Source organism: Periplaneta americana, chromosome 11, assembly GCF_040183065.1.
Source record: "Periplaneta americana isolate PAMFEO1 chromosome 11, P.americana_PAMFEO1_priV1, whole genome shotgun sequence".
Lineage (NCBI taxonomy): Eukaryota > Metazoa > Arthropoda > Insecta > Blattodea > Blattidae > Periplaneta > Periplaneta americana.
Window position 1 is genome coordinate 158,452,692 of NC_091127.1, and position 18,505 is coordinate 158,471,196.

Sequence of the window (18,505 nt, forward strand, 5' to 3'; positions counted from 1 at the left end):
TAGGCTCGTTGCATAATGTACTATTAAGATTTTTTATAAAATATTCTAGTCTTTTTTACTTTTCTACAAACTTAGCTTAAAATTTGAAAATGAAAAACTGAGCTATAAAATGAAAGTTGAAAAGTATACCACAGGATGCCAATTTTTTCTGTTGTACTACTGAGTCATTAAACCACCAAACACTTCTTCTACTACATAATACGTTTTGGTTGATGAGTGCACGAAAAACACATGCAAGTTAGGCAGCCTTTTCTACGATACAAGTAATCTCTCGATCATGATCACTCACTAATCGATACTTGATGGTAACAATATAAGAAAGCAGAAATCCGGACATTCAATTTGATTGAAGATGTATCTTTGTGTTTCTGTTGTGTGGTTAATTCATTAAAGATAAGAATATAATTTTACGTCAATAATTAAGAATCACAGATGTCTGAATAAGCAAAAGTAATACTCTGAAAGTAATACTTTATCGTTTATAATGCAATGTATTACTTCTCACATATTACTCTTGTTTTCAAATATTATGTAATTTGACGTCCAATACTGTATCCATCAAAACACATAAATGAATTTCCTTTGTAAGTTGAAAGGTACAGGTGCAGTTCCTTACCAGGTTACCTAAATGCAATATAATACCACTACATTTGTAATATGTTCGTTATTTTTGTGATATACATTTTTAATATATTCATATAATTATATCAATGTTTTAATTAAATTTAGAGATATATTATTTGGCCCATTTTTCATTTGAGATTCATGACTATCTGAATAGGAGTTCCTCCTTAAGGGGTTAGGTACAGCTTACAGCAGTAAAATTTTGGAAATATTCAACTTTTTTTTCTCCATTTCTGTATCTGGTACAATAATGAAAATTAGTTTGTGTAAAACACTGTCCTTCTGTTATGTGAAAAAAAATATTTTTACAATTTAAAAAAAAATACGTCTTTTTTTTTTCTTCCAAAATTCAGTTCATTGTTCAGTGATGAAGCATTTCCCACATAAACTATCCAACATTCTGTGATGAAATTTTTTGTGTGTATTTATGCATGTCATATCTACAATATTTTGCAAGATCACTTCTCTACCTTTGATAGATTGTCTGATAAAAAATAAATTCATTTTTAAAAATGGTCAAGTATCAGTCTTTTCTTCTACAACAAAATAAAAAAAAAATATTATTTATTAAGGAATTTATTTTATTTATTTATTTTATTGGGTTATTTTACGACGCTGTATCAACATCTAGGTTATTTAGCGTCTGAATGAAATGAAGGTGATAATGCCGCTGAAATGAGTCCAGGGTCCAACACCGAAAGTTACCCAGCATTTGCTCGTATTGGGTTGAGGGAAAAACCCGGAAAAAACCTCAACCAGGTAACTTGCCCCGACCGGGATTTGAAGCCGGGCCACCTGGTTTCACTTTATTAAGGAATGTAGTTGAAAGAGCATGATATTGTAAACATGAGTTTCAGCAATAAAATAAAAGAGAGAGAACATGAAAAAGTGAAAAAGTTAACAAGTTTATGAGTTATGAAGGAAACGCTTCATCACTGCATAGTGAACTGCCAACATTTTAAATTTTGAAAAAAAAAAAAATATATATATATATATATATATATACCGTATATAATTTTTTTAAATCGCAAAAATATTTTTTTCATATAGCAGAAGGACAGTATTTTATACATATCAATTTTCATTATTGTACAAGACACAGTAATGGAGGAAAAAAACGTTGAATATTTCCAAAAATTTTACTGCTCTAAGCTGTACCTAACCCTTTAAGATAAATGGAAAGATGATGTTTCGTTGCCTAGATGTTTGGGTCATAGTTACAGACACACAGTATTCAAAATCAATTTATATCAACTTTTTACCCACCAACTCTTTGTAATGTCCATAATAATAATGACACCATTAGTGCCTTTATAGACATCGAGGAACTCCGCATCTAAAGCTGGTTCTTCAGGTACCTCGAGTTGGCTGTTCTCAAGCTTCAACCCATCGAATCTCTTTTTCTTTTTACCCCGATCGACCACATCCCACACTTCCACTTTCACTATATCATCCGTTGCTTTGTAACTCCACTGGATACTGGCCACCTGTGGAAACAAATTTGAGACGTCAACTATTATCTGCAGATGCCATTATTTTGTGTTTCGTTTTCCTCCTTTGAAGGTAAATCTCTATTAAGAAATCAATAAAACATGAAAATTAACATGTAAGATTAATTTACTCCATTTTAGGATAAATTTCTATAAGAAATTCATAAAATATGAACATAAGCAAATAGCTGACTAGTTTCCTGTGTCTAAATATAGTCAACTCATAACTTCCTGGAATTCTGTTACAATTTTGAAATCTCGTTCCAGACACTTAATAAAGTTAACCTGCTAACAAGAGGGGTAATAAATAGGATTACCCCACTGGTGATTTTTCAATATTATTTTCATTTTTCTCCACATTTCTTTTTGATTTTTTTTAGAAGGTTATTTTACGACGCTTTATCAACATCTTTGGTTATTTAGCGTCTGAATGAGATGAAGGTGATAATGCTGGTGAAATGAGTCCGGGGTCCAGCACCGAAAGTTACCCAGCATTTGCTCATATTGGGTTGAGGGAAAACCCCGGAAAAAACCTCAACCAGGTAACTTGCCCCGACCGGGAATCGAACCTGGGCCACCTGGTTTCACGGCCAGACGCGCTGACCGTTACTCCACAGATGTGGACTTTCTTTTTGAAATTCCATGTATTTTTTATATGCCTTCTAACAATTTGAATTAATAATAACATACATAATTAATCTACTTTAAGTTGTAATTCACATTATTCATGTGGGGTGATCTTGTTAGTTGCTAATCTGTGTCATGAAAATTTCAGAATATAAAATGCAATCTGTAGCTTGATTTTCTTCATTTCAAAGATAGTCTGCTTCCAAATTATTTTATTTTGTGTTATTTTATACTGTAACAATATTGTTATTTATGTTATCATGACCTTTCGTTCATAATTTTTAATTTTTAATTTTGTGTTACGGTTTTTTTAACAGTGATTTTGTATGAAATAATTATTATTGGAGCATCTTTTGGAGATGCTGATTGTAGTGTTGGTGGTGGTCGAATATTTAAATTTCAACGAAGAACTAAAATTTGATTTATGAGTTTTATATTTTTATTTTTATAACTTCAACTTTTATTTTATTATAAACAAATGATTTTGAGAGATGCTCATGGCTGTACGTATGTATGGTGTTCTAATATTTAAATTTCAAGAATTAACTGAAATGATTTGCAATTTACCGTATTTGCCCGCGTAATTTGCGCCCCCGCGTATTTTGCGCACCCTAGTTTTTAAGGGATTATTTTGAACTTTATTTTTGCTCCGTGTATTTTGCGCACACATTTTAGGTACATATTTTTTTCAGTGTAGTAGGGATTTTCTTTCCCTACAGTCCATCGTAGGTCATTCACCAGCAACTGAAGTACCTGCTTCAGAAAGAAACCCCAAAGTCCCGCTACTTTAACAATGCTTGTCCTTGGTAGAGACAAGTTACCGGTATAGAAAATTAGCCCTACCGTAAATACTTCTATTTCAGAACAGGACCTCTTATTTGAAAAATCCGCATATTTTACGCACCCCAATTTCTCAGTGGCCAAAGTTAATTAAAAGGTGCGCAAATTACGCGAGCAAATACGGTCTGCTACAGTACTGCGACTTTCATTGCTTGTAAATGAGTTTTCTACCATGTCAAAGTTATATAGTCTTGAGCAGTTTGTCTTGAAATGGAAGGGAGACAAATTTAAATTTACTGTATATGTTACCTCATAGTGTCATCAGTAACATATCTAAAGTTCATTAATTTTGGTAAACAATTTCAATTATGTGGAACAGGACTTTTGAACCACATTGTATTTTTCAAAATAGGATGACTGTTTTATATTTTTACATTTTTTTGTAAGTGTATAGTCAATAATACGTAAATTTTTTACATTCCCAATGTTTAACAAAGATTGGTACAGTCAAATGGGCAAACTTAACTTGGAACATTATCATAGGGTATTCTCGTTTTGTCACAGTGGCAACATAATCTTCACTTGTTACTTTGTTGTGCAGCACATTGGTTCTATCAATGGGCACAGAATACATAGAGTAGACACTAGCATCTTAATACCATTGGACGGAGTGAAGTCGGTTTGATGGACCTGACGCCATCTTGTTGCTACCAAACATTGCAAAATGGCTATTACGTAACAGAAGATCTTATGATAATAGGAATTCCATATGTCCCTAATTTCCTGGAGGACTCACACTTTCTTGTTTGTTTCGTAATACAGAATCGCTAAGCACGTATTTTGAGTAAAAATTGCAAAACTGTCATCGATAAATCACATATATACATATTTAAATTGACAGCTCTTCAAATTGCAGTATGGTATTTAACAGGTACTCTGGAAGGTTAAACAAACAACAATGATAAAAAAGGAAGATAAGAGTTTGGCCTTATTTTGCTACTAGTCCAATAAAAATGCTAGACTATAACAATTACTTTTATAGGTTGATCCATTTGCTTACATTTAATAATGCAACTTGCTTCCTAACGCAAATTATCAGTCTCTTCCTTTTGCCAGTATTTCGTATAGATGTCCCGATTTTGTTTAGAGAAAAAGTGGAATGCTCTTAACCATATAATATTTGATAGACTCTTAGTTTATAGTATATAATTAGACTATAACAGCGAAAAAAAGTGAAGTTTTATTACCAAGCGGGTCAAGTTAGATCACGACCGAGTTAATGAAGCTACTAAGTCTGCAAAGCATAAGTCTGATTTCGTGATTATAAAAATTAATTACAATAATATTAATACACCATTTCTTTTCCTTCATCAAACGAATACGTGCATTCGGTTGAAGAGAAACCTCGGTACACCCATTTTCTATAGCACGCGACACAAACTTCCAACTTGGGTTGTTACATTAGCTTTGCCCATAAATGCTAAGTCTACAAAGCATGTCTGATTTCGTGATTATAAAAATTAATTACAATAATATTAATACACTATTTCTTTTTCATCAAATGAATACGTGCATTCGGTTGAAGAGAAACCTCGGTACACCCATTTTCTATAGCACGTGACACAAACTTCAAACATGGGTTGTTGGGTTAGCTTTGCTCGTAAATGCTAAGTCTGCAAAGCATGTCTGATTTCGTGATTATAAAAATTAATTACAATAATATTAATACACTATTTCTTTTTCATCAAATGAATACGTGCATTCGGTTGAAGAGAAACCTTGGTACACCCATTTTCTATACCACGTGACACAAACTTCCAACATGGGTTGTTGGGTTAGCTTTGCTCGTAAATGCTAAGTCTGCAAAGCAGGTCTGATTTCGTGATTATAAAAATTAATTACAATGATATTAATACACTATTTCTTTTCCTTCATCAAACGAATACGGGCATTCGGTTGAAGAGAAACCTCGGTACACCCATTTTCTATAGCACGCAACACAAACTTCCAACTTGGGTTGTTAGGTTAGCTTTGCTCGTAAATGCTAAGTCTGCAAAGCATGTCTGATTTCGTGATTATAAAAATTAATTACAATAATATTAATACACTATTTCTTTTTCATCAAATGAATACGTGCATTCGGTTGAAGAGAAACCTCGGTACACCCATTTTCTATAGCACGCGACACAAACTTCCAACTTGGGTTGTTAGGTTAGCTTCGCTCGTAAATGCTAAGTCTACAAAGCTAAGTCTGATTTAGTGATTATAAAAATTAACTGCAATAATATCAATACACTAATCCTTTCTCTTAATCAAACTAATACGTGAACAATACGAATCTAACCACTAACCTAGACTAAATCATTCATTACCTACTGGTAATAAGTACATTTCACACATGCATATTTACCTGTGAAAAGTTATTCCAGGATTTTTTTTTTTTTGAAAACCTGTTTGTGCACCCATACGCAGCACATGTAGGCACATTGAAATTAGTTCATTTATTAATTAAAACAACGATGCAACATCACAATCTATTGCCCATGGGCTAACCGGGAGCCCAATGTTTTGGTAACATCATAATGGCGACTGTCCACAAAAGCGGCTTCACCTCCAAGCTGTTCATGTCTACTCTATGCATTCTGTGCTCGTTGGGTTCTATTTTGGTGTTACTGTGACAAAACGAAAATACCCTATGATAATGTTCCAAATTTGCCCATTTGACGGTATATGATTTTAATGGGAGTAATTGTATTAGAGTAATAATTGTATTACTCCCCTTGGTAGTAGTAAGTTGTGAAAAACCTTGGTTAAAGTTAAAGTTATGTTTTATTTAACGACGCTCGCAACTGCAGAGGTTATATCAGCATCGCCGGATGTGCCGGAATTTTGTCCCGCAGGAGTTCTTTTACATGCCAGTAAATCTACTGACATGAGCCTGCCGCATTTAAGCACACTTAAATGCCATCGACCTGGCCCGGGATCGAACCCGCAACCTTGGGCATAGAAGGCCGAAAAAAAAAAACCTTGGTAGCAGGCGGGTTAAGCAAATAACAATTTTATGTTTCAAAAAAGGTTTCGGTTATAATTTATTTCATTACCTGTATCTCTTCTGTTGGAATATATTCTTCTACAAATTTCAGTCCTTGTAGTCTATGGAACAAACAAGTCTTCCCAACATTTCGGTCACCTTTAATTATTATCTTCACTGGAAAAATGCAGTCAGTTTGTCAGTATTATGTTTCAAAGCAAATGCACAAGAAATTGTTGACTACTGATTCATAAACATAAAAACAATTATAAATATAAAACAATGACTCAAACTGAAAAAAACAAATGGCTAAATTCAACTAGAGGAAACTCATATAAACTGAATGTAAAGAACATCCACCTATAATTATGCAAAAATCTCCCCATTGTGATATAAACCTTTGCAGTAAGACTCTGACTTCTCATGTCATAACCCAAACTTACTTAAATAAATTTGACAATGTAAAGATAATGTAAACTGAGCTTACATCAGAAGGAAACCCTAAATCACATCCTTTCTGTATAATTAAACTCCCAACATTGAAAATAAAATATCAGAAGTGTTTGTGGTGCTGTTGCAGATGTTTACGACCATCATGCTTTAAGTTGCCCTAAGAGTGCAGGATGATTTTCAAGACATTATTTCATAAATTATATTATTAAAAGAGCATTAACATCTACGAGTATTACTATGCCTACTATCTTAGAACTCAGTGGCATTAGTCGCTCCAATAGTAAGTGCCTAGGCTTCGGACAATGAAGAATACCACTTCGAAACTAATCAGCCAGGTAAAATTCTTCATATTAACGCAGTAAAGGAGTTACAAAGTTAATCAGTGATTATATAATTATGTTAAAAGTGTATCTGTAGAACAATGAAGGAAAATATTGTCTACCAAATTCCTGTGTAAGTAATTGTAATTTGTAATTTACAGACTTCTTTACTTTAGGCATATTCATTAATTTCTTTTATCACCAATATTCTGCAGTCCGACAACCATGTCACCCCTGAAGCATCTAGTTATCCGCAGTCTAATATTACTATTGCTGGATAGTCAGAGTACAGTAGACAGTGTTTTTGCACGTTATGTAAAAGAATAAATATATAAATTCATCATTATCATCATTGTCATCGTCGTCACCAATACCACCCGTGAAATCAAGATTACAAAATTTAATAATAATAATAATAATAATAATAATAATAATAATAATAATAATAATAATACGGGCTGTTTGTCGAAACACCTGAACAAAATTGAATTATTTCTTCAGCATTTTGTTCACAGAGCAAGAGAGTTAATGGTTTCGCTGCCAAGAACTCATCATTAGTGTTAACAACAACAATATTCAGTGAAGTAGGAAATGACATGCCTTTTTAAAATCTTAAAAATGAAACAAGCTTCTATCCATGCTGTTAATAAACGAAATTTAACTGTAAGATCAATAAAAGAATATAAAATAGCAAAATATAATAATATACAAACTGAATTCTCTTCTCTGGAAAAAATACTCACTGTTGTACTGCACTCCCTTGGCGAATCTCCTCTGCAGGCTGTGTGACATTGACTGGTGTCCGGGTCGAGGAACATTAGTCCCGCCCTCCGCCTTTCCAGTGAGGCGTTTTAGAGCCGAAAACATGGCGAAAGCTTTCTGATCGTCTCCTTAATATATTCAAATACACTATGGGCTCCTATATGAGAAGAAAAAATTATATTAATGTTATGATTTTTATGACTGATTGGTAACACAATAGATCTCTATAGAGGTAATATTACAAACAAATAAAGCCGTCAGATTAAAATGCATATAATAGTCTGATATGATGAAATAACTACTGTTTATCTGATATAAGAATCTGAAGTGAAATTGTAACAAAACCATAATAAGATACGTCAAGCGAAAGAAGAATAACTATCCTTATGAAAATAACAAGAAAAATTACTATGACAACTGATAAACGAACTGAACTACAATATGTAGAATAGAATGGAATGAACATTTTCATAGAAAGTAATCAAATATCAGTAGGATTATGCAAGCGATTAGAAATGGATTACTTGTTGAGAAAATAGATTCTCTAGGAGATTCAAGAAAAAGAGAATCTTATTCTGTCTAGAATAGATTGATATTCTAATTAAAATCGATAAATATAAGTAATTGATTAACTAGTGGACTTACTCGTGTTAATTATGTAAGTGTGTGCTGCTTACAGCTGTTTCGGTGCTTCATCACACCATCCTCAGAGCCTACTAGATCTCGGCGTCATCTCGTACTTCTCTGCCTGTTGTGTGGGTGCGTTTGATTGTTGAAAAGTGGAGTCAAATAGTGTGTGTGTAGTGAAATTGATCTGTGTGTTGAGAATTTGATCGGGGTGTGTTTTAGTGTGTGAGTATATTCCGTATTGTTCTAGTGTGTTGAGTTTTTGGACGAGTAAGTCCACTAGTTAATCAATTACTTATATTCAAGTGTTAAAAGTAGTGTACGCAAGATTCAAAATGGACGATAAATATAGCCTACCATGAGAAAACAAGAACAAATCAATTCCAGATTACAGATCCCGTCAATTCTGTATTTCTTCCTAATCAATTTTATAAGCCTAAATTGTTTTTGATCATCTTTCATACGCGTATCACGTTCGTTAGGATCACGTTAAAGTAGCACAATCAATTTCTTAAACAAACTTTGTTATTTTCCAACAGCTGATTACTAATACTGTTTTCCAAAATGAGTTTGTTAGAGCTCCTTGTTTTTACGAGTCAAATTACCTGCATCATCTTTACAGAAGACGCCTATATTTGTTATCATTATTATTATTCTATTAAAATATTCGTTTTGACACTTACGACCTGTAATAAATATGATTTTCTTCCTAGACATTTAATGGTCTTTGTGCTGTATACTGGCATATTTCTGGATTTATACATGATGTGGGGAGATATGTATGAGTCATAAGTTTTCCAAGGAACACATTATGGCACAGGATTTTGCGCTTTACTTCTCTCTTAGACGAAGTCATCTAAAGTATCTTTAAAAATCCATGGCTATTGACACACAAACCTTCTATCTAAAGGTAATTATGATAACAACTAATCACCGAAAATGACTAATGTCATGAAGTCAGATGAAAAAGAGAGAGAGAGAAAGAAACAGGAATCAGTTACTGTGTATTTTCAGGTGTGAATTTCAGTGACTCATATGATTGTTTGAAAAAAAAAATTGATATGCTATATATTCTAACAATATACACTCTTACAGTTACAAATACTATAGTGTAATTTACTTTAAAGTGGCGAGAAATTGGATCCAGGAGAGTGCTTTTATTTCAACAAGACAATGACCCTAACCACGTTCAAGCTTGCTAACAAATGGTTATTCTGCAATTTCTGACAAAGGTTTCTTTTTCGCATGAATTTCGCACTCAGATCCAAGAATTTATTGCAGCTTTAGGATACTAAATGAAGAAAAGTGTGTATTTATGGTCTACAGAACAAAAATTAAATTAATTCACAAGGGTAACTTGTTAAAACAACTAGAAATCACTAAGTCGCCAGCTTATAGACAGGATATGTGTGCAAAAATAAATTCTAAAGTATGCATGCAAATGCGCCCAAAATATACTAAACTATGCACTATAAATATGCATATATGCAAATATTATTTAACAAATCTCACTCACATTGAGCTTGCTAGAACACAAAATATTATAGAAAATATGGTACATCATTGAAAAATGTTACATGTTACAATGGTAAGACATGAAAAGGAAGAAAGAATAGATTTAGTTAACATTTTGTAAGCGGTAAATAATGTATTAAAGAATAATATTAAACAAATTTATAATACAGACTGTGGTTACATTCTGATCTAATTGATAGCTGTCGAGTATTTAATTACCAGTATATTAGTAACAATTTGTTCCTGCACATCTTTACCAATTTTGAGGGACTATTTAAAAAAAAATAGGCAACATATTTTCAATCAAGACCTCTTCAAGTGATATCTCTATCCAATGCTTTTGTTTCAGTAAAGTCTCATTTTACAAACCTATGGATCAACAATTGGCTCTCTTCTGACAAAGGAAAAATTTTACAGTCTGTACAAAAGAAACACAATGACCTGGAAATGTACAAAAACTTGCCCAGACATGTTCAGACATTTTTAACAAGAGCCAGAACAGGTCACATTGTCACTCAATTGTACCTACACCGATTTCACATTTCTGATAAACCTACTTGTCTGTGGTGTAATAATCATGATTAAGATCTGGAACACATTCTTCTATACTGTCCATCCATAAACCACAAAAGAAGTAAATTAAAATCATCAGTACCAGTTGCAGAAGACACAGCCCTGCAGTATATATTGACTACACCCCAACTCTGGCTACTAGCAACAGGCATCTATAATGAACACAGATCAAAATACTCCTCATTTCTCGTGAGAAACAAAAACTGAATAGACTACAGTGGACTATAGTGGACTTTATGTTGTCAGCAAACAGCTGGATACTTTAAGAAGATTGATTGATCTTTACCAATTTTGTATGTTCCTCTGCATTGAAAAAAAAATGTTGTAATGCTACCCACGTGCACCAAAGAACAAGCTACTGATTTTAATTTGCTTCAGTTTAAATCTTTCTAAAAAATAATGTATACTATGACTTCTGATGTGATACCAATTTACCGTATTTTTTACTGCTGTTGGTACTACAGTATGTGGACCTAAAGAAATTCATTCTGAGATTTTTATTGGTGAAATTTCTGCATTTATCACTGAGAAACATTCCATAAGTATTTTAATCAGTTATTTAACAACGTTGTTATATAGTGTCATGGACTAGGTAACATTGAGATGGTATACATCGAGATCAGTCCATGGATACGCCATTACATTTCCCTTATAGCTGGGGTAAACCTCGGAAAAAATACTGTCAGATAATTCAACCTAAGCAGGAATCGAACCCACACTGAAGCACAGAGGCGAACCTACTAACCCCCGTGAGATATGCCAAAATGTTAATTTATATGCAGAATTAAATGCAGTATATTAAATTGTTGATGAAGGCATAATTTAAAAAAAATATCATGGTGACAGATAAAGTAAAGACGACACCATTACAGGACAAATAAGTCTAGAGGGTGACAGGGGACTAAGAACCCCACCTCTACTGACAATCAGCATTAATGACAGTAGGGATATCAGTCCTAAGAGCCCACCACCTTTACTCCCAAGGAAATGTCCATGATGCTCATTTTTGTTAGAAGTTGAGTAAATCCCAGGATCACAGTGTGGCTGGAAGAATTAAATCAATAGAGAAAATATATGATCCCACTGGGAATCGAACCTGCGGCCTTCCAGCTTAAGCATTATACCTTAACTGCGACACTACTACGTCCCCTATCATGATAACACTTGCATAGTTTCTCATTACTTGAGGTGTTCAGAAGTCAACATGATTAACTCCACTTTTGGTTATTTCAGAGTTTCTAAGTTGGCAATGTATTAAATTGACCATATTTTCAGTGGCCAATGTGGTTAACTCCATAGTTCAGTAAAAAGCCCACAGAATACAGTATTCTTCTTGACTACATCACAGAAATAATTATGTGTATTTAACTTTAACCTTGAATATCTCAAAATCTTTGGAAAAGGAGTTAATCATGTTGATTTCTGAATGCCTCACTTATTTTATGCATTTCATAACAATTAAATTCTTTATCAGTACCCATGATATTCTGTAGATGGTTTATCAAAACATATACGTCATAATAATTGAAATATTTCACTGTGCAACCTAATAAAAATATGAACATTAATTTTTCGCATATAGGCTAAAACATAATTTGTTAATTTCGAAAAGTAAATTGCCTGCTCTTTATTATGTGACAACGAAGTAGAGATGGCTGCATCTCACCTGACAATCTGCCCAACAGTAGCGACTAAAACCTGCATTACAGCCAGATATTGGAGAGCTAGACTGTTAATGGCTTAAATGCCAAAACAGGACATTGCAAACCAACCAGTTTCTGCCTTCATTCATAATTAGAACGATTCAAGATGATATATGCAATTAATTCTGCACAAATCCACATGGTACAACTATTGTTTGCTGTATTTGTTTCTAATTTAATTTAAGAAATCACATTTTGTTTACTATTTCTGTGTCACCAGTCAGAAAGTGCTACACATTACATGTTCAAATAATTCTCTGATTTATAAATATGCCTAAATAAGCTTGTAAATTGAATTAATCTCCTTGATATATTATGAATTGTTCAATTTTATATAACTCAAATAAAATATGCTTGTAAATTGAACTGTAACTTATATGTTGTAAAATTGAATAGTAATCTGTATACCTTAATTGATCGTTTGTGCTTTTAAATTGAATTAATTTACTTGCTATGTATTACATTTGTATGGCTAAACTGATGAAAAATTGTTTAGGTTTGTAAACTGAATCATCTGCTTGCTATGTATTGTATAATTTTTTTGTAGAGCCACCAACGTAGCTCAGTCAACAGACTTGCTAGCCTGCTGATCTGGAGTTGCACTCCGGCTTGGGTTAGATCCCCATTTGGACTGATTACCTGGTTGGGTTTTTTCCGAGGTTTTCCCCAACCATAAGGCAAATGTCAGGTAATCTACAGTGAATCCTCGTCCTCACTTTATCTCGCCAAAAAATTATAATCTTCTAAAATTCTGACTTGTTCCACATCTTAAAGCTTCAATGCCAATATAAGATCTGTGGAATGCAATAAATGAAATGAATTTAAGTTAATGTATTTTTTGTTCTCAAGTTTACTTTTATAATTAAACAATGCTGATTTAGAAATAAACAGTACAGTTTAAATTACTCATATTTCACATTTTATGCGTTAACTAATTAAACATAATATTATACCCTACATAAGAGAGTATCAAAAATTATCTCTCACATTTTTAGATCTCTGCATGTAAATTCACAGCAACCTCACGTCTCTACATGGTCTCTTCTCTTTAGGCCGAGTCAGATGATAAATGAGCTGTTTCAAATTCTTGAAATATAGTAGACTACATGACAAGAAAGTAATAAGATAATCTATTGCTACCATTACTGCTGTTGGGGCCGAGAGCTGTATCAGTAATAAATACTATGCAAGAAAGATATTGAACATACATGTGGACTAGTGATGTCAAAGCAAGCGCATTTTTCTGACCTTGACGTCGTGCGCGGGCAGCGAGCACTAAGTATGGAAAGAGGAAGGGTTGTGTATATGAATAAGCAACCTGTTGGATTAAGAAAACAGTGGTGCACAAACTTCAAATGGAACGTGAAATTTTATGTCGTTATTTTTATATGGCTTCTTTCTGTTTAATATTATCTATATTGTCTGTAAAACAAAAGTACAGTACTAACACTGATTTCTTAATATTGCACTTGTTTCAAATCTTAATAATATAATAGAGAGTTAAGAAGGAATATTCACTTAAATTCCATAGTAGTATAATATTATACTGTATTAAGTGGATGAAACACGTCATTCATAAAGAAAGTGATATTCCAAAGAAAGAGATTGAGTATGACATGATAAGTTTGAATTTATATTGATGGTATCTTTAGCCTTACAAAAGTAATCAATAAACTAATCAAAACAATATTACAGTACAAAGCAAAGTTACCTAGGTATGTACTGTATCTGTTTTAAGTGTAACTAATATTACATAACAAAACTCTTATCGCATTATGCTTTTAAGGTGATATTTGTGAGCAACTTCCTAACATCAGAATATTAAATTATTTTCTCGAAATGTGCTGAAGCTATAGAGCTGACATTTTTACAACACATGGGCACGTATCTTTTGCTTATGATGTAACAGTAGTTGCTTTGTTAATTCATTTCCTTACAATTTCCATGCGAATATTTTCAAAATTTTCAATACACTATCTTCAGTAATACGTATATACGGTATATTAGATTTACGAAAACATTCTGTAAGGCTACTAAATAAATAGGCCTATACCTGAAAATTTCACTTTTCTATACGAAAAGTTGAGAAAATATTTCTTTTGAATAAAAAAATCAAACTTGTGAAAAATGAGCATTAAAATTAAATCTTACATTCTTATAATGCACTTATACTTCTCAGACAAATCTAAAAATTAACATGGATACAGTTTTAATAAGTTCTCTTCCCTTTATCTATTGAACCAGTGCTGGCCATCCCTGAATATAGCTCGACCAAGCGGCATATACTACCTCTTTCATCTGTCTCTTTCCTCTCCGCTGTAAAGTGCTCAGGCTCTCTCCTGGGCTCTAAAGCGCGCGCTTGCTCCTATGCGAGTAAACTTATTGGAAAAAATGTTTCTAGTAGCTACCGTATATCATCAAACAGTGCCACTCTTCTGATAGCTACTTTCCACTGACAAGTAAACCTGCTAGTTCAGTGACAAGGTTAGGAACAAGTTGGGTTTAATGAGGGAACACATTTGTAACAAGCAGCTCTACTGTCAGTGAGAGGTAACCCACTGCCAGTCATGAATCTGATGTATTTTTTTATGACGTGAATAAGTCTACAAATTTGGTCCAGTACTAGGTGTCATCCCAGAGAGACAACCGACACATTTTCAAGTGAGTTTTGTCGCGCCTATAATTTATAAATTGCACAACATATTTCAATTAACTAAACAGCAATCAACAGACGAAAAGAGTGACCATTAGACCTTCATCAAAAAAGAAGATACTTCGGCATTATATTAGACCTTACAGAAAATATACGCCACAAACCAAGTAGGCTACTCCAAAATTTACAAGTCTTCTACTAACTTGGTTAATATATATTCTATAATGCAACGTACTGTTGGCTGAATGAGATGATCTCCGTGTTAAAATCATTTTTAAAAATGCTATAATATTATAAAATATTTTGTTATAACTTAGGCCTACTCTTAAATTCTCAGACTTGTCTTACATTACCTGATTAAAATATTTTCAAACATTATCTATTAATCGCCTTGTTAAATATCAACATTATTTTCTCACAGCTGAAGTCCAAATTGCATCCATTTTCATTATCACAAAATACTGTATTATCAACTAAATCTAAATTTTTGTTTAAATACAGGAGTATTTCTCTAAAGACCCTATTTCATGAACAGATGCTCCTTCTTTTAACAAATAGCTAGGTCCCTAACAAAGGAATTCAATTCAATTTAAATGTCCGAAATTATAGCCCACAGAAAACTGATAAGTACAGATACTTTTATTGTTTCTATTTGAAATTGTCTCTCTTTTGAACACCGAGAATTTATCAACGAAAATATTCTCAACTTTAGCATTATGGCTAGAAATACAGAGGATGGGTATCCGGTGTGGCTTAGTGGATAAAGCATCAGCACGTAGAGCTGAAAGCCCGGGTTCAAATCCCGGCGCCGGAGAGAATTTTTCTCCGTTCCATTACTCTTTCATCATATGATGACGCAGAATATCTGTATGGAAATATCATATGTACTTCGGTACATTAAAATAATATATGTGATATGCGTAAATCACTTCGTGATTTAAGATGGCACTTATTCCGTCGGATCCTGGCCAACTAGTCACTCATAACGAGTGCACCTCAGCACATGTGTGGACTTTAGTCCTACGTTCATAGACATCTATAACGTAGTGCAGAGGGTGGCCACTAGAGGGAACTCAAGAGTTGGAACTTAAACTCAGACGATTCTGTCCGGCACCGGGATGGGTATCCGGTATGGCTTAGTGGATAAAGCATCAGCACGTAGAGCTGAAAACCCAGGTTCAAATCCTGGCACCGGAGAGAATTTTTCTCCGTTCCATTACTCTTTCATCGTAATACAGAGGAAGAATTCTGTCAGTTTTAAGAGCTCAGAGCAACAATTAACTTAATACTTGGTGAATATTTAAAATACTTACACCACACAAAATCCCTTCAATTCAGTTGAAAGTATTAGTAAGCCTATCAAGAGATTTGCAAAATGTGTACAGAATACATGAATCTTGGAGCTCGATTTTTGAATTGAATCTTTTGATGAAACCTGAGAAAGGAGCACACTTTCTGATTTTCTCAGAAATCCGACCGGACACTTCAATTGACTTAAGAAAAGAGAGGACATATGGTCACATTACAGACGAAGGATCTAAGGATCAATGTATCCAACAGGACCTTGAGTTGGAGCTGACATCATCTAGTGATAGGCAGGAGGGGGGGAAGTTGAGGCACGAACTGGTAGGTCGTGCGACGGCCGAGGCAGTGTAATTCGAGAATGTGAAGCAGTAGACGTTCGCAGAGGTTTCAAACGATTCGTAAAGAACAAATCAGCAATCTCAAGCAACAATCAGCAGTCGACAAGTAAACTGGAAAAATTCGGGAGTGATGTTGAATGAAGCGAGAAAATTTTAAATGTCAAGTATCTTACATAAGTTAGGAGACGTTGCCTTAATTCAAAATATCCCAAACCGAGAGACATATTAACACAACTTGCGTCTGTTCCCCTTATTTTTTTCCTCGTAGGCTATCTATTCAATGGCCTTTGTTTTGTATATGATAGAACATGAGTTTGTATTATATGAACCTAAATTTTGCATGGGACAGTTCATAGCATAAGATTATCAGCTATACTTCTTGTCCAAATGAAGTCATACGGTACTAAAGATATTTTATTACCTTTAAAAATCCATTGCTATTTACAAACCAAAGTTGAATGTAAGGACGATTATGTTAACAATTCAATAATAAAATAATAATAATAATAATAATAATAATAATAATAATAATAATAATAATAATAATAATAATACATCTTGATTACAATAATGAGAAACTAGCGCATAGATACCCCTGGTGATTTTGGAAGTGTCGAGCCCACCATAAAACTTACGTAAACTACATTTTATGTTCGAAAAAATGTGTCATTATCTGTAGGCGTAATAAAAGAGAACCTAAAACAATAACTGTAATTTCAAAATTTTAGCACGTTCACTGAATAAACTTTAAGCTACCATTCTTCCAATCCTCAATTGGTTGGGGGAAAAAAAAGTACGCCTATATAATCATAACGAAAAGTGTATTTTCTAATGCACGTGGAATTGCTGTAAAATATAAAAGACAACTACACAATTTGTGTATTAATAGTTACTGTGCCTTATTAATAGTAGGTAGGCCTAATCGGGTGCAATCACACTATTAAATGGAACTTTTGTTTATTCTTTGTTAGACCTTCTGAACTCTCGTGTTTACTGCTACATATTTCAATAAAAAAAAAAGTAATATAGGTATTACACTTCCGTATTTGCTACATCATTTACTTAATAAGAGCATACAATTTTTGTCACGTTAAGTTTGTGGGGTCAATGCATAGGTGAACGCCAAACTGTACTCAGTGAATAACGTTCTATCTGAAATGTGGTTCACAGACGTAAGAAACAAACAACTACTTACATGGACACCATCTTCGTAACACTTCTAACCGGGAAAGCCGCTAATTAGCTTCACAGCTGGCCGCTGCTTATCATACATTTGCCATCTGTCAAACTTACAAAACCATTATGGAGTGCAATACACAAACCTCATGGACTCTGACATTTTTGTATGGTGCTGCCACCTCAAAGCAAATGTTGTACTATTTTATTCTGAAAACAAGATCCCATGCCTCTGTCGATAAAATAGTTAATACAATTTTAATGAAGCCATCCAAGAATAAAATTTATTCCAATGGCTTTAAAGTGTCATAATTTGATATTATTTATATGAAAGTTACATTAACTGGATAATAGCGTTGGAATTTAAAGTTGTGTTATGCCCTGTTCAGTTCAAAAACGCCTATTTATATTAGGCTATTAATTATTAAGAAAGTTGACACTGAGAGAATAGCAACGCAAAAAACCGCTATTTTGACTAGCGGACTACTGCCCTGCCCTCACGTCCATATGCCTTAGCAGAGGTGAACG

General features: G+C 33.5%; 1 protein-coding gene across 1 annotated transcript in view; it reads right to left on the bottom strand.

Moving 5' to 3' along the window:
* LOC138709491 (rab-like protein 6) overlaps positions 1-18,149 on the bottom strand; it is a 47,654-nt gene extending 29,505 nt beyond the window's left edge. The window contains exons 1-4 of the mRNA XM_069840297.1: positions 17,997-18,149; positions 8,069-8,244; positions 6,623-6,729; positions 1,891-2,111 (exon numbers count right to left, since the gene is read on the bottom strand). Coding sequence (XP_069696398.1) covers positions 1,891-2,111; positions 6,623-6,729; positions 8,069-8,192 — 452 coding nt within the window. The 5' untranslated portion in view covers positions 8,193-8,244; positions 17,997-18,149. The remainder of the gene's footprint in view (positions 1-1,890; positions 2,112-6,622; positions 6,730-8,068; positions 8,245-17,996) is intronic.
* Between the last annotated feature and the right edge of the window lie 356 nt (positions 18,150-18,505).